Source organism: Saimiri boliviensis, chromosome 3 (assembly GCF_048565385.1).
Source record: "Saimiri boliviensis isolate mSaiBol1 chromosome 3, mSaiBol1.pri, whole genome shotgun sequence".
Lineage (NCBI taxonomy): Eukaryota > Metazoa > Chordata > Mammalia > Primates > Cebidae > Saimiri > Saimiri boliviensis.
This window is the reverse complement of record NC_133451.1, coordinates 59,144,417-59,170,801: the sequence shown is the minus strand read 5'-3', so window position 1 is coordinate 59,170,801 and position 26,385 is coordinate 59,144,417. Positions and strand designations below refer to the sequence as shown.

The 26,385-nt window shown below is 43.3% G+C and overlaps 1 protein-coding gene across 1 annotated transcript; it reads left to right on the top strand.

Annotated features, from left to right (window-relative positions):
- Positions 1-672: 672 nt before the first annotated feature.
- LOC141583837 (NBPF family member NBPF4-like) lies at positions 673-24,852 on the top strand. The gene is made up of 11 exons (XM_074395658.1): positions 673-850; positions 8,970-9,072; positions 10,384-10,598; positions 11,657-11,729; positions 12,595-12,806; positions 14,219-14,270; positions 14,977-15,149; positions 15,816-16,052; positions 20,430-20,630; positions 21,609-21,809; positions 24,800-24,852. The coding sequence occupies exons 1-11, from the start codon at positions 673-675 to the stop codon at positions 24,850-24,852; spliced, it is 1,698 nt and encodes a 565-aa protein (XP_074251759.1).
- Positions 24,853-26,385: the final 1,533 nt, after the last annotated feature.

Here is a 26,385-nt window from a genome sequence, read left to right as displayed (position 1 = left end):
CCATGGCAGTCTTAAAGTTTGATATCTTTTATTTGTGGAAAAACCTTAAGATCTGTTTTAACTAGAGAAGGTGGAGAGACTTCCTGACCAACACTAAGAAAATATAACTTCTTGGGAAACTATCTCTACCTTGATGATTTTATACACACATAAGATGAACAACAAGGAATATGCTCAGATGTATTGAGAAAGAGGTGAGTCTGACGCACTGTCACAAAGGTGCACAAATACTGAGAGACCACTGTGGAAATGGTCCCCATCAGTGACTCTCAGGGGAAACCAGGGGTCCTTGGGTTTCAGCACAGCCAGGGAAATTGGAATGCAGGGCTCCTAAGATTCCATGACACCCCCACCTTGTAATTCTGTTATGGCAACTGCACACGGTAACCTGGCACACTAGCTCTGACCTCCCTCACTCTTGATAGAGGCAGAGCTACAGGCAGTGCCTTTGGCTCTGAGCTCAGGCATCCTAAACGCGGTTTTTGCTGTTAATAATTCTAAAGTGCTGTGGGGTGTTGATTAAGTTCTTCGCAACCGTAAGTCAACAATTCCAGCTGTTGTCATCCCTCAGTCTTGACTAAACCGGGTTGATTTCACTAGTTTTTGATCCATTATGTGCTTGGGTTTCTTCTCCCCAGTCCCTGTTTGAATTCTCCTGCCACAAACATCAGCATGGCGGTAACTGCCGGACATTTGTCCCATGACAGGGCAGAGATGGAAATCCAAGAAATCAATGAGGATTTGCACTTCCAGCTGGTAGAGACCCAACAGCAGTTTGAAGAGCTCAAGGAGAAATTTTTTATAAGTCAAGCTACTGCCTACTCTCTGGCCAAGCAACTCAACACATACAGTAAGTTCTATGGATTCACCATCATGAAAGTGATGAATCAGCACCTGACCTCTCCCTGAGATACTGAACAGTCTCTTAATCAAAATTAATTTCATCCTTTCCTTAGTTATAGGAAAACAGAAATGGGTATTTCACTTCATTGTGTTAAGGATGGAAAACAGAGGCACAACGTATTTAGCAACTTTTCCATGGTAACAGACTGATGTGAGGTGGGACTAGAGATAAAATCCTGCTTACTGACCTCTGACACAGGCACAGAACCACTTGCTATTCTCAGCAAGATGTGCAATCATGTTTACGAGAATGCTCTCTGTACCTGAGAAGATCCTGCAGACAAATAACATCTAGTCAGTTGGCCTAATGCCTGAAGCTAATGAACTGCCATTCTGTTTAAGCTTCTTTGAGGCCCAATAGGCAAATCTCTCTTCAGGGAACCCCGGAGGAAACGTGGCAACAGTAGAGAGCACCTCCTCTAAGGAGCTTAAAGAGTAGACTGCTCTCAATAGTAACAGTGACATCCATAAGTAATAACATGAAGAGCAGGGAGCACACTGGGGAGAGGGGAGTCCTGCTTCCTGGGGCACAGGCTCTTTCTCTAAGGAGGAAAAAAGACAGCACAGAAGACCTTGGAGGGGTAGCAGTGCTGTGTGCAGAGCAGGGAGCCTGGGCAAGTCTCCTGGGCTCCATCCAAGTAGCCTATCTTCTCTGTGCCTCAGTTTCCTCATCTGTTCATTGGGTATTATAATAATACCTACTTTTGTTTATTGCTGCAATGAATTAAAGGACCTGTTTCTCTAAATCTCCTAGAAGAATTCTTGGCACAGATTAAACACTATTAGTTCTTCATCCTACTGTTTCTAACTTAATTCAAATTTTATTAGTATTTAGTCATATATCTATCATGACCTCAAGGTCTTACGCCTCATATTTTATACAATTATATTCAGATATAATTTTTTAAATCTTTGACATATATGTGCTTGAATATCCCAGCACAAGTGAATCCATGAGTCCCATAATCCTAAGGGCCTTTACTATTATGCAAGATATCACTACCTCATGCCCTAGTAGAGTGTTTGACAGGAGAGGCTGCACAGCTTGGGAAAGTGTCCCAGGATTCAGAGCCAGACATTGGGGGCTATGAATTCTGACTCTGCCTCATTCCAGGTGAATCATTCAGTCAAGTTACTTGATGTGTCCATGAGTTTTTTTTTCCTCATCTCTAAGTTGGAGAGTGTCAGATGCCAGCATTTTGGGAGGTGGATAATGAAAAATGAAAAAAAATCCCTCACTACCATCTGGTACTGGGGATGCTTTTGTCCTTGGGATAGACAACTGCCACCTGCCCGCAGGCAGTGACCACACCAGCATGTCCAGCCTTCCACTGAGGCAGGTATGACTGTCTCTTCTCAGAGTGTGAAGAGGACAAAGACATCATAGACTCTGTGCTGAGGGATCAAGTGCAGTTCATAGAGGAGAAGCTGGCAGAGAAGAGCAGGTAAGCGGAGGAGCTCAGGTGAGCAGACAATGTGGGGACAGACAGGTGGGCAGGGGTGTGATCTCTGAAGTGCAGTAGTTCAGCTGGAAGAAGCAGGAGCTAAGCTGGGCCAGGACAAGGGCAGGCATTTCCATGGCAGGCACATTTCACACAAACACTCATAAAACAGAACAGTAATCTTAGCAAGTTACCGGTTGCAATTGTTTCTTGAGCTTTGTTTTTTCTTCTTAAAACAACTAGTTGGTGACTTGAAATGTGCATATCCAAAATTCATTAAAAGAAAACGAACCACCCAGAAGCATTTAATACACTCAAAATGATGTGTGATCACTGCCCATTTACTCTTAGTCAGAGTGACCTCCGGACTAACTGTTTACGAAGCTAAGGCATCCTAACCGCGGTTGTTGCTGTTAAGGATTCTGAAGTGCTGTGGGATGTTGATTAAGTTCTTCACAACGCTAAGTCAACAATTCCAGCTGTTGTAATCCCTCAGTCCAGACTAAACCTAGCTGATTTCACTAGTTTTTGATCCATCATGTGCTTGGGTTTCTTCTCCCCAGTCCCTGTTTGAATTCCCCTGCCACAAACACCAGCATGGTGGTAACTGCTATACATTTGTCCCATGACAGGGCAGAGATGGAAATCAAAGAAATCAATGAGGATTTGCATTTCCAGCTGGCAGAGAGCCAACTGCAGTTTGAAGAGCTCCAGGAGAAATTTCTTATAAGTCAAGCTACTGCATACTCTCTGGCCAAGCAACTCAACACATACAGTAAGTTCTATGGATTCACCATCATGAAAGTGATGAAGCAGCACCTGTATTCTCCCTGAGATACTGAACAGTCTCTTCATCAAAATTAATTTGATCCTTTCCTTAGCTCTAGGAAAACAGAAATGGGTATTTTCACTTCATTGTGTTAAGGATGGAAAACAGAGGCACAACGTATTTAGCAACTTTTCCACCAGGGAATCCATGAGTCCCATAGACTGAAGGGCTTTTCCTACTATACTAGATATCACTACTTCATGCCCTAGTAGAGTGTCTGACAGAAGAGGTTGCATGGCTTGGGAAAGTGTCCTAGGATGCAGAGCCAGACCTTGGGGCCTATGAATTCTGACTCTGCCTCATTCCAGATAAATCATTCTGTCGAGTTACTTGATGTGTCAATGAGTTTCTTTTTCCTCATCACTATGTTGGAGAGTGTCAGATGCCACCAAGTTGGGAGGTTGATAAGAAAATATGAAAACATCCCTCACTACAATCTGGTACTGGGGATGCTTTTGTCCTTGGGATAGACACTGTCACCTGCCCTGCCGGCAGTGACCACACCAGCATGTCCAGCCTTCCACTGAGACATGCATGACTGTCTCTTCTCAGAGTGTGAAGAGGACAAAGACATCATAGACTCTGTGCTGAGGGATCAAGTGCAGTACATAGAAGAGAAACTGGCAGAGAAGCTCAGGTAAGCAGAGGAGCTCAGGTGAACAGACCCTGTGGGCTCAGGCAGGTGGGCAGGGGTGTGATCTCTGAAGTGAAGCAGTTCAGCTGGGAGAAGCAGGAGCTAAGCTGGGCCAGGACAAGGGCAGGCATTTCCATGGCAGGCACATTTCACACAAACACTCATAAAACAGAACAGTAATCTTAGCAAGTTATGGGCTGCTGTTGTTTCTTGAGCTTGGTTTTCTCTTCTTAAAACAACTAATTGTTGAGTTGAAATCTGAAAATCCAAAATTCATTCAAAGAAAATGAACAACCAAGCGGCATTTAATACGTTCAAAATGATTTGTGGTCACCGCCCATTTACTCTTAGTCAGAGTGACCTCCGGACTGACTGTTTAGGAAGCTCAGGCATCCTAACCGCGGTTGTTGTTGTTAAGGATTCTGAAGTGCTGTGGGGTGTTGATTAAGTTCTTCACAACACTAAGTCAACAATTCCAGCTGTTGTCATCCCTCAGGCCTGATTAAACCTAGCTGATTTCACTAGTTTTTGATGCATCATGTGCTTGGGTTTCTTCTCCACAGTCCCTGTTTGAATTCTCCTGCCACAAATATCAGCATGGTGGTAACTGCTACACATTTGTCCCATGACAGGGCAGAGATGGAAATCAAAGAAATCAACGAGGATTTGCACTTCCAGCTAGCAGAGAGCCAACTGCAGTTTGAAGAGCTCCAGGAAAAATTTCTTATTACTCAAGCTACTGCCTACTCTCTGGCCAAGCAACTCAACATATACAGTAAGTTCTATGGATTCACCATCGTGAAAGTGATGAATCAGCACGTGTCTTCTCCCTGAGATACTGAACAGTCTCTTCATCAAAATTAATTTGATCCTTTCCTTAGCTCTAGGAAAACAGAAATGAGTATTTTCACTTCATTGTGTTAAGGATGGAAAACAGGCACAACGTATTTAGCAACTTTTCCACCAGGGAGTCCATGAGTCCCATAGACTGAAGGGCTTTTCCTACTGTACAAGATATCACTACTTCATGTCCTAGTAGAGTGTCTGACAGGAGAGGTTGCACGGCTTGGGAAAGTGTCCTAGGATGCAGAGCCAGACCTTGGGGCCTATGAATTCTGACTCTGCCTCAGTCCAGGTGAATCATTCAGTCAAGTTACTTGATGTGTCAATGAGTTTCTTTTTCCTCATCACTACGTTGGAGAGTGTCAGATGCCACCAAGTTGGGAGGTTGATAAGAAAATAATGAAAACATCCCTCACTACAATCTGGTACTGGGCATGCTTTTGTCCTTGAAATAGACACTGCCACCTGCCCTGCAGGCAGTGACCACACCAGCATGTCCAGCCTTTCACTGAGTCATGGATGACTGTCTCTTCTCAGAGTGTGAAGAGGACAAAGACATCATAGACTCTGTGCTGAGAGATCAAGTGCAGTTCATAGAGGAGAAGCTGGCAGAGAAGCTCAGGTAAGCGGAGGAGCTCAGGTGAGCAGACGCTGTGGGGACAGGCAGGGGGGCAGGGGTGTGATCTCTGAAGTGCAGCAGTTCAGCTGGGAGAAGCAGGAGCTAAGCTGGGCCAGGACAAGGGCAGGCATTTCCATGGCAGGTACATTTCACACAAACACTCATAAAACAGAACAGTAATCTTAGCAAGTTATGGGCTGCTGTTGTTTCTTGAGCTTGGTTTTCTCTTCTTAAAACAACTAATTGTTGAGTTGAAATCTGAAAATCCAAAATTTATTCAAAGAATATGAACCACCCAGCAGCATTTAATACGTTCAAAATGATGTGTGGTCTCCGCCCATTTACTCTTAGTCAGAGTGACCTCTGGACTGACTGTTTACAAAGCTCAGGCTTCCTAACTGCTGTTGTTGCTGCTAAGGATTCTGAAGTGCTGTGGGGTGTTGATTAAGTTCTTCACAACGCTAAGTCAACAATTCCAGCTGTTGTCATCCCTCAGTGCTGATTAAACCTAGCTGATTTCACTAGTTTTTGATCCATCATGTGCTTGGGTTTCTTCTCCCCAGTCCCTGTTTGAATTCCCCTGCCACAAACACCAGAATGGTGGTAACTGCTACACATTTGTCCCATGACAGGGCAGAGATGGAAATCAAAGAAATCAATGAGGATTTGCATTTCCAGCTGGCAGAGAGCCAACTGCAGTTTGAAGAGCTCCAGGAGAAATTTCTTATAAGTCAAGCTACTGCCTACTCTCTGGCCAAGCAACTCAACACATACAGTAAGTTCTGTGGATTCACCATCATGAAAGTGATGAATCAGCACCGGTCTTCTCCCTGAGATACTGAACAGTCTCTTCATCTAAATTAATTTGATCCTTTCCTTAGCTCTAGGAAATCAGAAATGGGTATTTTCACTTCATTGTGTTAAGGATGGAAAACAGAGGCACAATGTATTTAGCAAGTTTTCCACCAGGGAATCCATGAGTCCCATAGACTGAAGGGCTTTTCCTACTATGCAAGATATCATTACTTCATGCCCTAGTAGAGTGTCTGACAGGAAAGTTTGCATGGCTTGGGAAAGTGTCCTAGGATGCAGAGCCAGTGTCCTAGGATGCAGAGCCAGACCTTGGGGCCTATGAATTCTGACTCTGCCTCATTCCAGGTGAATCATTCTGTCGAGTTACTTGATGGGTCAATGAGTTTCTTTTTCTCCATCACTACGTAGGAGAGTGTCAGATGCCACCAAGTTGGGAGGTTGATAAGAAAAAATGAAAACATCCCTCACTACAATCTGGTACTGGGGATGCTATTTTCCTTGGGATAGATACTGTCACCTGCCCTGCCAGCAGTGACCACACCAGCATGTCCAGCCTTCCACTGAGGCAGGCATGACTGTCTCTTCTCAGAGTGTGAAGAGGACAAAGACATCATAGACTCTGTGCTGAGAGATCAAGTGCAGTTCATAGAGGAGAAGCTGGCAGAGAAGCTCAGGTAAGCAGAGGAGCTCAGGTGAGCAGACGCTGTGGGGACAGGCAGGTGGGCAGGGGTGTGATCTCTGAAGTGCAGCAGTTCAGCTGGGAGAAGCAGGAGCTAAGCTGGGCCAGGACAAGGGCAGGCATTTCCATGGCAGGCACATTTCACACAAACACTCATAAAACAGAACAGTAATCTTAGCAAGCTATGGGATGCAATTGTTTCTTGAGCTTTGTTTTCTCTTCTTAAAACAGCTACTTGTTGAGTTGAAATTTGCATATCCAAAATTCATTAAAAGAATATGAACCACCCAGCAGCATTTAATATGCTCAAAATGATGTGTGATCACCGCCCATTTACTCCTAGTCAGAGTCATCTCCATACAGACTGTTTAGGATGCTCAGGCATCCTAAACACTTTGGTTGCTTTTAAGGATTCTGAAGTACTGTGGGGTGTTGAATAAGTTCTTCACAACACTAAGTCAACAATTCCAGCTGTTGTCATCCCTCAGTCCTTATTAAACCAGCTGATTTCACTAGTTTTTGATCCATCATGTGCTTGGGTTTCTTCTCCCCAGTCCCTGTTTGAATTCTCCTGCCACAAACACCAGCATTTTGGTAACTGCTGCACATTTGTCCCATGACAGGGCAGAGAAGGAAATCCAAGAAACTAACGAGGAATTGCACTTCCAGCTGGCAGAGAGCCAACTGCAGTTTGAAGAGCTCCAGGAAAAATTTCTTATTACTCAAGCTACTGCCTACTCTCTGGCCAAGCAACTCCACACATACAGTAAGTTCTATAGATTCACCATCACAAAAGTGATGAATCAGCACCTGTCTTCTCCGTGAGATACTGAACAGTCTCTTCATCAAAATTAATTTCATCCTTTCTTTAGTTCTAGTCAAACAGAAATGGGTATTTGCACTTCATTGTGTTAAGGATGGAAAACAGAGGCACAACGTATTTAGCAACTTTTCCACATTAGCAGTCCAATGTGAGGTGGGACTAGAGTTAAATTCTTGCTTACTGACCTCTGACACAGGCACAGAACCACTTGCTGTTCTCAGCAAGATGCGCAATCATGTTTTCGAGAATGCTCTCTGTACCCTACACGATTCTGCAGACAAATAACATCTAGTCTGTTGGTCTAAATGCCTGGAGCTAATGAACTGCCATTCCGTTTAAGATTCTTTGAGGCCCAATAGGCAAATCTCTCTTCAGGGAACCCCGAAGGAAACGTGGCAACAGTAGAGAGCACCTCCTCTAAGGAGCTTAAAGAGGAGACTGCTCTCAGTAGTAACTCCGGCATCTGTAAGTAACAGCATGAAGAGCAGGGAGTACACTGGGGAGAGGGGAGTCCTGCTTCCTGGGGCACAGGCTCTTTCTCTAAGGAGAAAGAAAGACAGCACGTAAGACATTGGGGCGGTAGCACTGCCATGTGCAGAGCAGGGAACCTGGTCCACTCTCCTGGGCTCCATCCAAGTAGCCTATCTTCTCTGTGCCTCAGTTTCCTCATCTGTTTATTGGGTATTATAATAATACCTACCTCTGTATATTGATGCAATGAATTAAAGGACGTGTTTTTCTAAATCTCCTAGAAGAATTCTTGGCACAGAGTAAACACTATCTATTAGATCTTCATCCTACTGTTTCTAACTTAATTCAAATTTTATTAGTATTGGTCATATATCTATGATGACCTCAAAGTCTCATATTTTATACATCATATAGTATGATGCTTCATATTTTATACAATTATATTCAGATATGATTTTTTAAATCTTTGACATATATGTGCTTGAAATTCCCAGTACAAGAGAATCCATGAGTCCCATAATCCTAAAGGCCTTTTCTAATATACAAGATATCACTACCTCATGCCCTAATAGAGTGTTTGACAGGAGAGGCTGCATGGCATGGGAAAGTGTCCTAGGACTCAGAGGCAGACCTTGGGTGCTAAGAATTCTGACTGCCTCATGCCAGGTGAATCATCCTGCCAAGTTACTTGATATGTCAATGGTTTCTTTTTTCCCATCTCTAAGTTGGAGAGTGTCAGATGCCAGCAATTTGGGAGGTGGTTAATAAAAAATGAAAAAAAAAATCCCTCACTACAATCTGGTACTGGGAATGCTTTTGTCCTTGAGATAGACACTGCCACCTGCCCTGCCGGCAGCGACCACACCAGCATGTCCAGCCTTCCACTGAGGCAGGCATGACTGTCTCTTCTCAGAATGTGAAGAGGACAAAGGCATCATAGACTCTGTGCTGAGGGATGAAGTGCAGTTCATAGAGGAGAAGCTGGCAGAGAAGCTCAGGCAAGCTGAGGATCTCAGGTGAGCAGATGCTGTGGGTACAGGCAGGTGGGCAGGGGTGTGATCTCTGAAGTGCAGCAGTTCAGCTGGGAGAAGCAGGAGCTAAGCTGGGCCAGGACAAGAGCAGGCATTTCCATGGAAGGCACATTTCACACAAACAATCATAAAACAGAACAGTAATCTTAGCAAGTTATGGGTTGCAGTTGTTTCTTGAGCTTTGTTTTCTCTTCTTAAAGCAGCTAATTTTTGAGTTAAAATTTGTATATCCAAAATTCATTAAAAGAAAATGAAAAACCCAGCAGCATTTAATACACTCAAAATGGTGTATGATCACTGCCCATTTACTCTTAGTCAGAGTCACCTCCTGAATGACTGCAGCAAGTCATTCGTTCAGTCAATATTGCCTTCTTGACCTGCCATTCCTTTCTTCTTTCATCTTTCTAAATCACCCCATCTGCACCTGACCACATTTCTGTGCACAGCTCTGTTTCCTGTCACTGCAAGATGCACTGTGTGAATTTTCACATAGAAATGTCCATGGCCAAAGTTGGGAGCTAAAAGGGCACCCACTTGAAACTGACTTAAGAAGACAATGACTTTTGTTTACAGAAGAAATAAATGAAGCTAAAACCATAGAGGATCTTACTGGAGCCCTCTCTGATACAGAGGAAGCCTTTGTATATATAAATACAGCATGTATGTATTTATATATATATATATATATATATATATATATATATATATATATGTGTGTGTGTGTGTGTGTGTGTGTGTATATATATATATATATATATATATATACACATGTGGTGACAGAAATGAGACTCCGTCAAGATATATATATATATATGTATATCTCATTTGTGTCACCCAGGCGGTAGTGTAGTCACACAATCTCAGCTAACTGCAACCTCTGCTTCCAGGATTCAAGCAATTCTCATGTCTCAGCCTCCCGAGTAGCTGGGACTGCAGGCATGCACCATCATGCCTGGCTAATTTTTGTGTTTTTAGTAGAGACAGAGTTTCACCATGTTGGTTAGGCTGGGTTTGAACTCCTGACCTCAGGTAATGTGCTTGCCTCAGCCTCCCAAAGTGCTAGGATTAAAGGCGTGAGCCACCATGCCCTGTCATACATATATATATATATATATATATATATATATATATATATATATGTACGTATATGTTGGACACAGGCATTTCCCCAAACGTGTTTTGACCTTCTGCTTGGAGGGCTCCTTGAGGACATTCTCACATAAACCTCCGTTGCAGTATTAGAACTGATCACTCATCACTTTCCGTTATTAAACATTCTCTGTTATCTCACCATAGGCAATATAAAGCCCTGGTCCACTCTCAGGCAAAAGAGCTGACCCAGTTACGGGAGAAGTTACGGGAAGGGAGAGATGCCTCCCGCTCACTGTATCAGCATCTGAAGGCCCTCCTCACTCCTGGTGACCCTGACAAGCCCCAGGATCAGCACCTCCAGGTGCAGCTGGCTGAGGGGCACAGGCTGGCAGAGCGTCTTGTCAACAAGCTCAGCCCAGGTAAAGTGGACACAGGCCCTGATGACAAACAGCCCCAGGCTTATAAAAGTCTCCAGACCTCCACACCTCTACAACGACACTTTCATGGGTAGGCTTGCTTTCCACTAAGAATTTGTATCCATGACATGGCCAGGACTTCCTGGGCAAAACCAGAAATGGGTAATCCATGGGGTTGCAGGTCACAGGATTGCAAATGTCCCCTCGTGTCTTGCTGGAACATGGTCTTCGGGGCAAGAGGCAGCATCTGTCCAGTTTTAAAGGACAGGAAGGAGGCTGTGACAGGAGGCAGCTTGTTAAAGTAAAAAGAGCCCTGGACTAAGAATGAAGGTTCCCAGGCTCTGTCTTCAGCAATGTCTTTAGCAACTGTGAGGAACTGATTAATTTATCCTTCCTGAGTTCCTGTCTCTAAATCTGTAAAGGCAGACAAATTGTCTCTTGCATTCAAATGAGGGAACACTTACGACTATATTTCATGATGAGATAAAGCCCCTTGCAGTGTGGTGTTGGAGAAGGCACCTGATGTGGGGGCATTTGGTGGTAGGAAGTGGTCTAGACTGGAGCACTCCCCATGGAGAGAGTGTCCCTGGGTAGCACAGTGGAAGTCACTTGGAGAACCCATGAAGTCCCCGATGTAAGTGGGACATGAAGTCCCCAGAGTATTGTGGCACAAGTTTGTTTGTACTGTCCTAAGAGAAAGATACAGGTTGTAATGTAAGCTGTGACAGGACACAGAGCCTGTGCCTGGGTATCAGAACAGTGGCGGGATTGAGGAGACAGCCGCTGAAGCTTAGAGAGAGGCTGGACAAGCCTCCAGTAATATGGGGAGCAAGAAGTCTTTTCAATATTTGGCCACATCTTGATGGTGACCCTCCAGGTCAGCAACACATTCCCTCATAAATCAGGAGAACATGCCAGGGCATGTTGTAGAGATAAACAGGAGAGTTTTCAGTACAATGCAGACCCATACATGGATGTTCATGTCTCAGTGCACATAGGGCTGACTGTGCTTCCAGTGGGTTAAGTGGGAAATATCTGAATAGATGCTTCTGTATTTGTAGAAAGTGATGAAGATGAAGATGAAGGTGTTACAGATGAGGAGGTCGAGAAAGTACAGGAATCACCTGCCCCCAGGTAACACTGAATAATCAGGAGCAGGTAATGGGTGGGAAAATATGGAAAAGATCTCAGAAAGAACACAGGTGGGTGAAGGTAGGCACAGATTGTAGATGCAGGATACAGACAGCTGCAGAGTGCACTGATTTCCAGCAAGGAAATAGCCCTGTTAACATGCTTGTCCATTATGTTTTTGGTACCTGTAAGCATGACCCTCGATATCCTCACTAGCCCTAGGGACTTCCTGCACATGCAGAGGAGACCTGTTCTCCCTTGTAGTGAAGCCAGGGCGAGATGGAAAGCCACTCTCCACATGGTTGTCCTTAGACTCTTGTTAGGGAAGATAAGTAACAAAGAGACAACAAGCAGAGGAATTAGGAAGCACTTACCAAAGTTAAACACCAAGAAAAGTGCCCAGGAAAACTTTACATTTCACATCACAGTGTTAAAATTAAAAAAAAAAAAAAAAAAAAATCTACAAGGCACACCATCTCCGGAGTCTACCGAGGCTCAGACAACCTGTATTCCCTTGGCCACAGCATGTTAAATACAACCCAGCTGAGACACACGGTGTGGCAGCTGTTTTTGGTTCTGTTTGAGTGCTGTGAAGACTGTACCATACAGAGGCAGCTGATCCTCTGCCTTCCTTAGCTCCTGCCTGTCCAGTACAATGAACATCAGCTGCTCTCTTCCTCTCTGGTTCCCAAGGCAGCCATGCTCTGTTGCAGATAGAGGAGGATTTCCTGTTCTGTCTTAAATGGAACCTCCCCTTTGCTTTCTGGGACCACTGCCTTATGCCTCCCGTCACAACCGGCTGGGAACTCCTGGGGTCCAATCGCTCTTGGTTTAATCTTTGCCATCTCTATCCTACCTGGCTCATCAGAGGGGTGCAGAAGGCTGAGGAAAAGGAAGTCCCTCAGGACTCACTGGAGGAATGTGCTGTCCCTCGTCCAAACAGCCGCGGAACTTCTGACTCCAACCAGCCTCACAGGAGCGCCACAGTCACATTTGAGGGAGACAAAGTTGACCCTGCTCTGGTTGTAGACAGTGAATGCTCTCAGGATGAAGAAGAGGAAACTTCAAACATTCTCCCAGGTAGCCTCTATATTCTTTGTCCCTCATACCTCTGTCTAGGCTAAGGAAGATCATTTCTGAGGACAGGCTGTATACAAATCAATTCTGAGGACAGGCTATTGATTTGAATTGGAAACTAGGATGTAGCTGGGGGCAGTGGCTCACATCTGTAATTTCAACATTTGGGAGGCCCAGGTGGGTGGATTACCTAAGTTCAATAATTCAAGATGAGCTTGAGAAATGTGATGAAATCCATCTTTACAACGAATATAAAAAAATTACCCAGGCAACGTGGTTCACATCTGTAGTCCCAACTACTCTGGAGGCTGAGGTAGGAGAACCATGTGTGCACAGGAAGTTGATGCTGCAGTGAGTCATGATTGCACCACTGCACTCCACCCTGGGTGACAGAGAGAGAGACCCTGTCTCAAAAGTAAAAGAAGGAAAGAAGAAAAGAAGGAAGGAAAGAAGGAAGGAAGGAAGGAAGGAAGGAAGGAAGGAAGGAAGAGAGGGAGGGAGGGAGCAAGGAAGGAACGAAAGAAGGAAGGAAGGAAGGAAGGAAAAGAGGGAGGGAGGGAGGAAGGAAGGAAAGAAGGAAGGAAGTAGGAAGGGGAAGAGGGGAGGGAAGGAAGGAAGTGAAGGAGAAAAGGAGGGAGAGAAGGAGAGAGGAAGGAAGGGGGACTAGGATGGAATATTTAATATAAATACAAGAGGGTCAGATAGCTTTCCAATTCTCTCTGGCCCCAATATCAGGTAAGTGGACCATAGACAGGTGGGACAACTTCATAGCCACCTGTGTACAGAAGGTGTACAGAAGTAATCTGTCATGCTGCCTAGCTCGGCTCCTATGTCTCTTGTCACCTGTAATGATGGAATTTGTGCCCTTGCACAATGTCCATGGAGTTTCTATGCTTGTCCAAGGCCACTGTCGAAGACAGCCTTGCCTACTCATCTAAAGATGTTGTTTCCCTGATGTCATTCTTCTCAGCCTCAGTCTTGGTCTCCTTTGATTCAGCTTGTCTTAGCTAGGCAGACACCCTGCTACCAGGAGACATATAAATTTCTCTAAGAATTCATCAACCTGAATATATAGTGAGATAAATCAGTATTGCAGCAACACTTCTGAAGAATAGTTAGGGCCATTTTTGAAGATCATGGGGAAAAAGTTTTATTTAATTGTTTGCACAGAGTTAGGTCAGAGGATATGTGAATAAGATCTATTAGATGAGGGAAATTCTGTCCCATGGGTCTGGAAAGCAGGCTCATCTACTTCTGAAAACACTTGATCTAGACCACACTAGAATCTTCCTGTCAGAATATCACATTCTTACACTGAGGATATCGATGTCTCTGTGCTATGACTGGACACTGATTTGGTCTTTTGTGAAGTGGGATTTGCTTACTGTGACCTGCTCTTCTGAATTTCTTTACAGGAAATCAAACGGATCATGAGAAAGAGGAAGGGAAAGCACCAGTGCCCCCCAGGTAACTGTGGATTTGTGGGCTGTTAGCTCAATAGTGACACCTGGAGACCAGGGATCCAGGAGAAAATCAGATGGGAAGTGATGAATAGAACAATGTCATCCATCCATTCCACTGCATTTTACCCCATTAACAATGTTGTCTTCTTTATTGTGGTACTTAAATAGGTTTCAATTTCTTAATCCCTCTCAAGCATAGGAACCCACAATCAGTTGAGCCAGGTGAGCTGACCAAGTTCAGGGATTTTCTGATCTCACCTCATGTCTGCCTCTTTGGCGTTACCATGTTTGCAAGTATTTGATGCAAGTAAAGGGAATAAAAATAGCAATAGCTCATTTCATGCTCACAGTTTTGAGAACAGTGATGTTGAGGATAAAGGAACTCTTTCTGTGAAGATTCAAGAATCTGTATTCAATTGGCCTCTGATGCTAGTTTCAACAAAATGTATGCAGAAGTGCTGAATGCACTGTGTCCTGGCAATTTCCCACAGGGATTCTTCCATCTCCTTCCTCCCTAGCTCATTGTCTGCCCAGTGCACTGAGTACATGCCACTCTGTCTCCTGCTTGAGACAGGGAAGGATAGTTATGTCTCTCTGAGGGGACTGTACTTGGCTTCCTCTGGCCTCTCCTGTGGTCCTCCCTATGGAACCAGCTGGATGCACTGGCTTTGGTCCTGTTTAGTGTTTATCTTTTGTCTTCTTTACTCCAGGCTGAGCCAGGAGCTGCCAGAAGTAAAGGAGCAGGAAGTCCCAGAGGACTCCTTGGATGAATTTTACTTGACTCCTTCAGTTCAACGTGATCTGCCTGACTGCCACCAGCCTTATAGCGGCATCTTGTCCACATTGGATGATCAGCTCACATGCTCTGCTCTGGATGTAGCCTGTGAGTACTCCAGCCTGAAGGTCACAAAACCCCAGTGTCTTCCCAGGCAGCCTCCACATGTTTTCTTTCTGCACCTTGTGCTGCTGAGACAGGCGGTCAATGCAAGCAGGCCATCTACACTGAGCTTGTTTTCAATCTCGCTCTGGGATCCAGTTTTGATCACATAGGGTGAAACTTCCTCTATTCCTATCCCAAGTGACTTCTCTGTCATCTGGTTCCTTCTTTCAAGAGCAGGCTATGGGCATGAAAGCTGGAAAGGGATAAGGGCTTTTAGTAAATTCTTGCCCACAGTAGCTCATCTAGATATATTTGCCCTAGAAACCTACATTTTCATGACCTGGAATCTCTCTTTTCTGAAATTATGTTACTAACTACATGCTTTCAACAGTGCCACTATTTCTTCTCTGGCCACCCACACATGCAGGCAGTATTGCACAACTATTTCACTTCAGGGACACCCTAGCCCTGGAACCACAGCCCGTGTCAGCTTCCCCAGGCACAGACAGGAAAGGCAACATTGCCTGCATTTACATGATGTCTGTCAGTGTCGCCTGGGTCACTGGAAGGTTTGAGTGAGAAGCAGAGGCAGCAAAGATGGGTATTCTGGGTGCATTTAACAATGGGAAAAGTGAGATTGTTTCTACTGAAAGCCGCTTCTCCTTTCAGCTCCCTCCCAGGAGACCTGTCCCCAAGGGACTTGCAGTGGAGACTTGAGCTACTACCTGTCAGAGGTGCAGGCTTCACAGACACAACAGGAGCCAGGCACCCTGGTGCCCAATTGTCTCAGACTACAGCTGGATCAAGGGTTTGACTGTGGGAATGGCTTAGCCAGGCAGGGCCTTTCCTCTACCACCAGCAGCTTTACAGCCAATGCTGATTCTGGGACCCAATGTCTCTCTCAAGGTAGGAAAAAAAAGGGGAATAGGAAGGTCTAATCCAGGTCTCGGTGGTCATGGTGCTATGGGTGTAGGAGGGAATGGGGTCTCTCCATGCTCACTCAGGTTTAAGTTGAAATCCATGATGCTCCAACCCAGTGAGCTGAGCAAGAGCCTGGGACATAGGACAAAATGTGCTCTCAGGTACCTGGTTTTGCATTTTCTGGTTGTTCACTTTGGCCTAAGAGTTTGTCTTTTGGGGTTGTAAAGCTCTGTTTCCTCATCAGAGCTATCTAAAAAATAGTATCTACCTGTAATAATTGTTGAGAGTATTATTATAATTTCCAAAGGGCCTGATTCTATAACAATTGCTGAATAAACCTGTAAATGGCTGTTATCTAATCCACTTGTCTTTCTGCCAACTATACATTTAGAAAGTGACTTCATATACTATGCCTTCTCTGAGGTAGAGCAATTGTGATGCTCTGTTTTCTAGAGACCCCTCTTCCCTTCATTTCTCACACATGCTCCTCTGACAGTTTTCTTCCTCTTCTTCCCCATCCCTCATGAAGCCAAATCTCCACTATCAGGCACTTTCAGTAACAGTGTAAATCCTGGGTCCACAAGTCAGTCTCATGACATATCCAGCTCCTTTTTCTTTTCTTTTCTTTTTTTTTTTTTTTATGAAAATCCACTTAGTTCATCATCTCCACTCATGTCCACAGCCATGTCCTCATTTTCCAGCTCACAGGGATCCATTTGGGCTCAGATTTCCTTAAAACCCTGGGTCATGTTTATTCTCACTCTCCATCCCAGTCAATATCACCTCCTAGAGCCCCTGGAGCTGCCTGCTGCTCAACTGTCAGGTGATGTCCTCAGCTGAAGAATGAGAGGACCCCTGTCCTCAGGAGGAGGGGTGGTCATTTGAGGTAAAGAGCACCATCTGGGTCCATAGAGAGGATACATAGATGGCGCTCAGAGGTTGTCGGGAGATGCGCAGTTCCTTACACGTACCGTGATAATTTATTTAAACTGATTTCTTTCCACTGGAATCTCCTTTGCTTCTCTATGGATTCTCACATCACCAGACAAGACTCACCCCACTGGCTCACACAAACTCTCTCTTACTCATGTTACCTGCAGTCCAGAGCCTGAATCAGGCTCCAGGTGAGAGGACAGAGTGAATGCTTTTGTCTCATTGATATTTTCCTTCAGCTGGTGATTTCTCCTGCTTTCTAATAGGCCATTTGTTTCTCCCACACCTTTTCTTCCTCATTGTTCACATGCTTCTAATTTTTTTTCCAATTTTAATAAACCAGAATAGTGATTACAATGTTACATTCAATTTATCTCAATTTCCTGTATAAAACGTTTTCATTGGATTATGTACAGATATATAAATTGATGTCATTTATCACATATATATATATATATATTTGGTGTGAATGCTACATAGGGTGTATATGTATATGCAATAGGTCTTATGTACTTGGAGGCTATTTGTATTTCTTAATCTTGTGTTTCTTGAATATTTTTGTGAATCTGGAGTGCCTTGGCCACCTGACAACCTTGTCCTTACTGAGTGAGGAAGAAAGACCAACAAAAAGGGAATATTAAAGTCACTCTATTGGCTTCCTCTCACACTTTGGACTTTCTTGTCCAATTCCATGTTCCTGATTTGACATCCTTGGGGTGGAAGAGAAAGTCACAGTAAGATCATGGATGCCAGTGGGTGCCATTGGCTGTCGTTTTGTTTTCAGAGCTGGTTTTAGAGCCCTCTGTTGGAATGAAGAAACCCCCTCAGCTGGAAGATGATGCACTTGAAAGCTCAGTGGACAACACACAATGGTGTCAAGTCACTGGCCACATTCATGCCTCAAGTGTTTGGAAACCCAAGATGATTAAAAGAAAACTCCGGTCCAGCAAGCGGACTCCCTACACTGCACGCTTAGCATGCAGAGGTAATCACATCTAAGACAGAAAAAATGACATCACCTGCATTTACATGATGTCTGTCTGTGTGACCTGGGTCACTGGACGGCTTCAGTGAAAAGCAGGGACAGCAAAGATGGGTGTTGTGGGTACATTTAACAATGGGAAAAGTGAGACTGTTCCTACTGAAACCCCTTTTTCTTTCAGCTCCTACCCAGGATAACTCTCCCCAAGGGACTTGCCATGGAAACTTGACCTACTACCTGTCAGAGGTGCAGGCTTCACAGATACAGCTGGAGCCAAGCACCCTGGTGCCCAATTATCTGGGACTACAGCTGGATCAAGGGTTTGACTGTGGAAATGGCTTAGAGAGGCTGGGCCTTTCCTCCACCGCCTGCAGCTTCATAGCCAAGGCTGATTCTGGGACCCAATGTCCCCTTCAAGGTAGGGAAGGAAAGGGGAATAGGAAAGTCTAATCCAGGTCTTGGTGGTCACAGTGCTATGGGTAGAGGAGAGAATGGGGCCTCTCCGTGCTCACTCAGGGTCAAGTTGAAATCCATGATTTTGTCTTTTGGGGATGTAAATCTCTGTTTTCTCCTCAGAGCTATCAAAAAATAGCATTTACCTGTTATCATTGTTGAGAGTATTAATTATTATAATTTCAAAAGGGCCTGATTCAATAACCATTGCTGAATAAACCTGTAAATAGCTGTTATCTAATCCACTTGTCTTTCTGCCAAATATACATTTAGAAAGTGTCTTCACAGACTATACCTTCTCCGAGGTAGAGCAATTGTGACACTCTCTGTTTTCTAGAGAACCCTCTTGCCTTCGTTTCTCACACATACTCCTCTGCACACTGGCACTTTCCCTTCCTCTTCCTCATGACATTTTTATTTCCTGTAAAGGAATTCAGAAGAGCAGGTCACAGTAAGCAAATCACACTTCACACCAGACCAAATCAGTGTCCAAAGCTTCACTATGAGGCACTTTCACTAATAATCTATGAGGCACATTCAGTAACAGTGTAAAGTCTGAGCCCAGGAGTCATTCTCATGACATGTCCAGCTCTTTCTCCTCCCTATTTCCTGCTAGAAAAAAAAAAAAAAAAAAAAAAAAAAAAAAAAGGTCTACTTTCACACAGAAAGTATTCACATCAGTCTCTTTTATGAAAATCCATTTAGTTCATCATCTCTACTCATGTCTACAACTACGTCCTCAATATCCATCTCACAGAAGCCATTTTTGCTCAGATTTCCTTAAAGACCTGGGTCATGTTCCTTCTCACTCTTCATTCCACTCAATATCACCTCCTGAAAGCTTTGGGGCTGCCTGCTCCTCATTTGTCAGAGAATGTCCGCAGCTGAAGAATGAGGGGACCCCTGTCCTCAGGAGGAGGGATGGTCACATTTGATAACAAGCATTATCTGGGTCCCTGGAGAGGACACATAGATGGTGCTCAGCGGCTGTCGAGAGATGCTCAGTACCTTACAGGTGCCATGATAACTTATTTAAACTGATTTCTTCCCACTGGAATCTCCTTTGCTTCTCTAGGGATTCTCACATCCTCAGCCAAGACTCATCCCACTGGCTCACACACACTCTCGCTTACTCACTTTCCCTGGAGCCCAGAGCCTGAATCAGGCTCCAGGTGAGAGGACACAATGAATGCTTTTGTCTCATCGATATTTTCCTTCAGCTAGTGATTTCTCCTGCTTTCTAATGGGTCATTTGTTTCTACCACACATTTTCTTCTTCATTGGTCCCATGCTTCTAATTTGTTTTTCAATTTTAATAAACCACAATAGTGATTATAATGTTACATTCAGTATCTCTCAAATTCCCGTATAGTACATTTTCATTGGATATGTACAGATATATAAATTGATGTCATTTATCACATACATGTATTTGCTGTGCATGCTACATAGGGTGTATATGTGTATGCAATAGGTCTTATAATGATGCAAGTTTTATAATTTTCTCCAAGTTTAGGCTTCCCTGGTTCTTTTCTCTCATCAGCTCCTGTAACCTCTGTCTGGTCTCACCTCTATGTCCCATGGGCTGCCACCCTGCCAGGCACTTCCATCCCCATCTCCTGTTTGAGCTCAGCTGTGATTTTACTTTTACTTTTATAATCTCTTCTCGCCCCAAAGCACAGACTACATACAGGAGGGGTTCCTTGCTTTTGCCTTATCTACCTGGACGCTATTTGTGTTTCTTAATCCTGTGTTTCTAGAATATTTTTGTGAATCAGGAGTGCCCTGGCCTCCTGACAAACTTGTCCTTACTGAGTAATGGAAGAAAGATCAACAAAAAGAAAATATTAAAGTCACTCTATTGGCTTCCCCTCACACTTTGGACTTTCTTGTCCAAGGCCACATTCCTGATTTGATGTCCTTTGGGTGGAAGAGAAAGTCACAGTAAGATCATGGATGCCAGTGGATGCCTTTGGCTGTCATTTTGTTTTCAGAACTGGTTTTAGAGCCCTTTGTTGGAGTGGAGAACCCTCCACAGCTGGAAGATGATGCACTTGTAGGCTCAGCGGACAACGCACAAGGACATCAAGTCACTGGCTACATTCATGCCTCAAGTGTTTTGAAACCCAAGATGATTAAAAGAAAACTCCCGTTCAGCAAATGGATTCCCTGGCCTTCATGCTTAGGGTTCAGAGGTAATCACATTTATGACTCTTAGCTGCACTCACTTCTTATTTCTCTCTGTCTGTGGTGACAGCTCATTCTCCCACTGCCTTTTCTCTTCCATTTGTTCTCTCCAGTGGCTGCTGGAGTCCAGAGCCTGAATCAGGCTCCAGGTGAGAAGACAGAGTGAATGCTTTTGTCTTATTCATATATTCCTTCACCTCATGATTTCTCCTGCTGTCTAAAGATCCTTTGTTTTTCCCACACCTTTTCTTTCTCATTCTTCTCATGTTTCTATTTTTTTTTTTTTTTTTTGCAATTTGAATGGACCACAATAGCGACTATAATGTTACACTTAGTATTTCCCAAATCTCTATATAATATTTTTATTAGATCAATACTTAAAGGTTTATGCATTGATGTAATTTATCACATATATTATGTATATTTCATGTGTATGCTACATAGGTTATGTGTATATATATATGCAAAAGATCACATAATGATGAAACTTTTGTAAATTCTCCAGGTTTAGTCTTACCCGGTTCTTTTCTCATCAGCTGCTGTAACCTCCGTCTGGTCTCACCTCTGTGTCTTGTGGGCTGCCACCCTGCCAGGCCCTTCCATCTCCATCTCCTGTTTGAACTCAGCTGTGATTTTGCTTTCACTTCTATAATCTCTTTCCTCCCCAAAGCACAGACTACATACAGTGGGATTTTCTTACTTTTACCTTATCTACCTGGATACTATTTGTGTTTCTTAATACTGTGTTTCTTGGATATTTTTGGGAATCAGAAGTGCCTTGGCCTCCTGACAGACTTGTCCTTACTGAGTAATGGAAGAAAGATCAACAAAAAGAAAATATTAAAGTCACTATATTGGCTTCCCTTCATACTTTGGACTTTCTTGTCCAAGGCTACATTCCTGATATGACGTCCTTTGGGTGGAAGAGAAAGTCACAGTAAGATCATGGATGCCGTGGATGCCATTGGCTATTGTTTTATTTTCAGAGCTGGATTTAGAGCCCTCTGTTGGAATGAAGAACCCTCTGCGGCTAGAAGGCGATGCACTCGAAGGCTCAGCAGACAACACACAAGGACATCAAGTCACTGGCCACATTCATGCCTCAAGTGTCCTGAAACCAAAGGCTATTAAAAGAAAACTCCGGTTCAGCAAATGGATTCCCCGGCCTTCATGCTTAGGGCGCAGAGGTAATCTGATCTATGACTCTTAGCTGCACTCCCTTCTTACTTCTCTCTGTCTATGGTGTCAGCTTATCCTCTCACTGCTTTTCCTCTTCCATTTGTTCTCTCCAGTGTCTGCTATGATCTCTGTCTTGTCTTTCCTCTGTGTGGCACCTCCCCCAACTACCAGGTCTTTTCTGTCCCCATCTCCTCTTTGCTTCCTGAAGTGTTCTATTGCTTCTCCTTTTGCTTTCTTGAGAGTTTCTCTCATGACCACAGGAGAGCCAGGCCTCATTGTCTTCATCCAACTGCATAGTTTAAGCTGCTGAACACAGGGTTCTTTGCTAGCATTGCACAATCTCTTGGGAAATTTACCTTTTCTCCCAGACCCCCAAAAGGCGTGGGTCTCACATGGGAACGTTCCCCACAAACTCCATTATCTCTTTCTGCAGAAAGCATTGCTTTAATACATTATTTACACATAGATTTTTCTCTTTATTCGGCCTTTGAACAACCCAATTGACTCAACCCTTCATCTTCCCTTGTTCCTCTGAATAAGAATTGTTAAAACTGAGCACAAAGAATCCCATTTAGAAAACCAAACTAGAACCAGGTGGGATTTTCCTACTGGCATGGAGTCAGGTTTGTCTTCAGCTCCAGATCTGCAGACTTGTGCCAATGTAGATGGAGTTGCCATGGATTCAGTGTTCTCACCTCATGGACTCATTTGAGCTGACATTAACTGGAGGACATTTATGACATTATGAATGTACATCACTTCAAAAGTACATGCACAGGGTAGGATGTCAAAGCTACATACATCCTGAGGTACATCATTCTAACTTCTCTCCTTTTTATTCTTATTTCTACTTCTACAAGCCCAGTTAATAGTCTAAAATTCAACTCAGATGAATCTTGAGGCCAGTTTATATGAGGTAGCATTTTCTGAATTAACTTTGAGAAAAGTGACTCCACAACCAGCTTTATGCATGCACAAGATGACAGGCAAGAATCTATCCACAGGACAGTCTTTGCTCTGGCCCAGCCCAGTTGATAAGAGAGAGACATCACTCAAGTTGTCAGAGAAAAGACTAAAATCCATGGAACCACTGGGAAGAAAGGCAATCATGAGATAAACAGCGAAAGGAAAGAAAATGATGGAAAATTGGGTTGTTCTATTTAGTATCTCTACCTCCTGCTGCCATGTAATAAACACCTGGTGAGATTTCAATTAAGATGAATGCCTTGAACTCACACCTTGAGATTCTCACTTACATGGCCTGGGGCGTGGTTTGGGTGTGTGTAGTTTTAAAATAGTCCCATGTGACTCTAATCCATGGCTAAAGATAAGAAGGACCACTGGTCTTCTATGATCTCAGGTTACCAACATAGCAGTGACCCATGTGTGCAGCTACTCCAAAGGCTGAGCCTCCGTCAGCCTTTGATGGGACCTATATTCCCCTCTCAACAGCACTGTTTGTATAGCACAGAAAAAATCAATAAGAAAAACAAGAAAATTAATAGGTTAGACCTTTAGCCTCTGCTTGAAGCTCACTTGCTCAATTTTGAATACAAGATAAAGTGAAAAATAATCATTACATTAACATCTAATGTACAGAAATAATACCTTCCATATTAAATATAGTGGAATTTAGTATTTTCTTTGGCAGTTTAAAATAAAACTTCCAGTTCACATTTAACCACACAGATTTTACAGCCCACTGATTGGCTCAGCACTGAAATGTGAACATTTTACTTTCGGTCAGTTATTGTCCTTCTGCAAAGCCCTGAAAGAGAACTTACTGATTTCACTCTCCTGAAGAGAATGCAATAACAAATCAAGACTGAAACTTTGCAAGAGCTCATATATGAATACTTCTTTATGCCACTCTTGACACTGACATTACATATTAAAAAGTAAACTTTCCCCAAAATATACTTTGGAAAAACAATGAGTTGGAGGAGAAAATGTAGTAAAACACAAACTAATTTATTTCACTTTGTACTTTAGAGTTTTGTTGGTCTACATATTGAGAAGATTTCTAGAAATCCCGTAAGGTGTAACCAGGTGTGGAATCAACTTCCAGGCATTAGGGAAAATAAGTAGGATCATAATTACACTCCCTGCTCTCTCTTTGTTATATCCGTTTTGAGTGTCTTTTTTTCTTTTAATTTTCTTTCTTTCCTGATCCTCTTTGAAAGAATACTTATAAATATATTTGTTTTTTCTTAAAAAATATTTTAACCAACCTAACCAGCACCACAGACATCATATTTTTATATTTCTTTGTAAAACTTTATTCCTGTCCTAGCCAAGGTGACCCAATGGCATCTCATGACTGTTGAGACCTCCAGATTGGAACCTTTCCTCTCTCTTCCTGCAATATTTATTGAAAGGGCCTTAGTTTGTGGGTTCTAATTCATGGATTTTCAATAACAAGTCATGTGGTCTTAGATCAATCATATCCCAGTGGCATCTCTACACCTCTTTTTAAAAGACTTTAAGTGGACTTGGATGTTGTCTGAGGTTTCTGCTGCTGCTTATATCCAGAATTCTTCCCATGGCCTCCTGCTCCTTCCTAGAAGACTGGGACATGGAGTTTAAGGGAGTGGGTTTCTCTGCAGAGGATCTTCCTTTTCTGCAGCCATCTGTCTGAGCATGTATGATTGATGCTGAGCACATCCTCACTGGGAGGAAAAGCCATCACTATCCTCCAGACAGAGGGGATCAGGAGAAAAGGGGCTGATGTTCCCTGCTGCTGGTTGGGCATAGGCAGGGTCCCTATATCCTGCACTTCAGGCTGACTGGAAGTTCAGGGAAATTCAGTGGTGTTTTCTTCTCACTTGTGAATTGTGCTTCCTCTTCCAGCCAGCCCAATCCTCACCCTCTGCTCAATCTCCCAGCAGGAGATTAGTTTGCCCCTGGGATATCACCAGTTAGCAATCCCTCTAAACTCAGCCTTCAAAAGAACCTGACAAAAATGCTGATTTGATTATTTTCTCTCTCTCTGTTACAGGTACCAGATACTACCAGAAGGATGCAAAGGATGAAAGGATGCCAAAAAAGTAGCTTTTCCAATTGATGAGATAAAACTAAGACAGCAAAACAAGTTCAAGTTTAAATACAACAACACTGCAGGGATTGAATTTTAGACCACAGAATGCTCTTGCTTATTTCAACCACCAGGCTTTTTTGATTTGGGAAGCCACAGTCCGTTTTAGTCCAATTGTGATCAATACCTAGGGAGACCAATTCTCAGATGGACACACAGCATTGACAGGCCTTAGCCCTGCTCCTCTCAATTTCCATCCTATAGAGAACAGAAGTCCAGAACCAATGGGATGAGACAGCCTGTCATCCAGGACTCTGCCAGGGTAAAGTATGAGCAATGCCATGTTCTTGCTGAAAATGTTTAGCCTGAATTTTATAGGAGGTAATCCTCTGACAATTGCAAAATGTAGAACATTGAGCAGGACAACCGACCTGTCTCCTTCAAACAGTCCATGATACCACCAAGAACACAACAAAAAGGTGAAGGGACATTTTTGATTTAAAAGGAGTGAAAACTAGGTAGCTTATCTTTTTTAGTCATTTTGAACCCCAAACATCTCTTCCCCTTTTGATTGTTGTTATTGATGCTGTTGACATGGACTTGTCTGTAGAGGAGAGGTCAGCTGTCTGGCTCAAAGCTCTGCATTCTGAAGCCATCTGAAAATGTCCTCATGATTAAATTCAGCCTAAACATTTTGCAAGGAACACTGCAGAGTCATGCTGTGAGCTTCCTACCTGAGCCCATCTGCAGGCAGAGAAAATCCAGTGTCTTCATCCCCATTATTGTGATGCCAGGACATTTCCTTGGTTAAGGAGGGGGTCCATTAGCTCTGTCCCTTTTAAAGACACCTTATTTATAATTTGAAAGTGGTTTGAAACAGCATGAATATCCTGTATTTTAACAATCTCCCTTTGAGCATTTTATCATCAATTAATCACCCCGCCTGGTCAGTTATTATAGTTATGTTTTTACATTGGCAATTTTTTATCTCAAAATTGTACTATATACTTGATTTTGCTGACGTTCTTTGTAGAAAAAATATATATATATATATATATATATATATATATATATATATATATTCCCTGCTCAAATTTTAACTTTCATCCAGAATTAATTTTAATTTGTTTTTGCTGCCATTCTGCTGTGATAAAGAATATTCTCTGCCCCAAATTTAACTTTTATCCACTAGGCACCCAGGCGTCATCCCACCACATGCCACTCTTGTCTTCGATGTGAAGCTTCTAAAACTGGAGTGACAGGCATGGCCTCCTCCCTTAGCTCCCTGTTCTTGGGTCTGTCATGGAGGGATCCTGGTGCCTCCAGATTCGTGCACATGAATCCATATGGAGCTTTTCCTGATGTTCCACTACACTCTGTATAGACATTAATTTTAGTTTATTAGATAAAATGTTTAAGTTTTAAATCTAATTAAATTTTTTTTTTCTATCACTCTGGACTACTGGATTTTTTACATATAGTGTTTTAAGCTTTTATTGTTATGATTGGTTTTGGCAATATAGATTAACAAAAACATTCTTATTTCCCTG

Coding starts and splice junctions, on each gene's coding strand:
- LOC141583837 (XM_074395658.1), top strand. CDS start 673: ATGGCGGTAACTGCCGGACATTTGTCCCATGACAGGGCAGAGATGGAA. Junction 15,150..15,815: donor CTCTGCTCTGGATGTAGCCT/GTGAGTACTCCA, acceptor TTCTCCTTTCAG/CTCCCTCCCAGGAGACCTGT. Junction 21,810..24,799: donor TTCATGCTTAGGGCGCAGAG/GTAATCTGATCT, acceptor TCTCTGTTACAG/GTACCAGATACTACCAGAAG.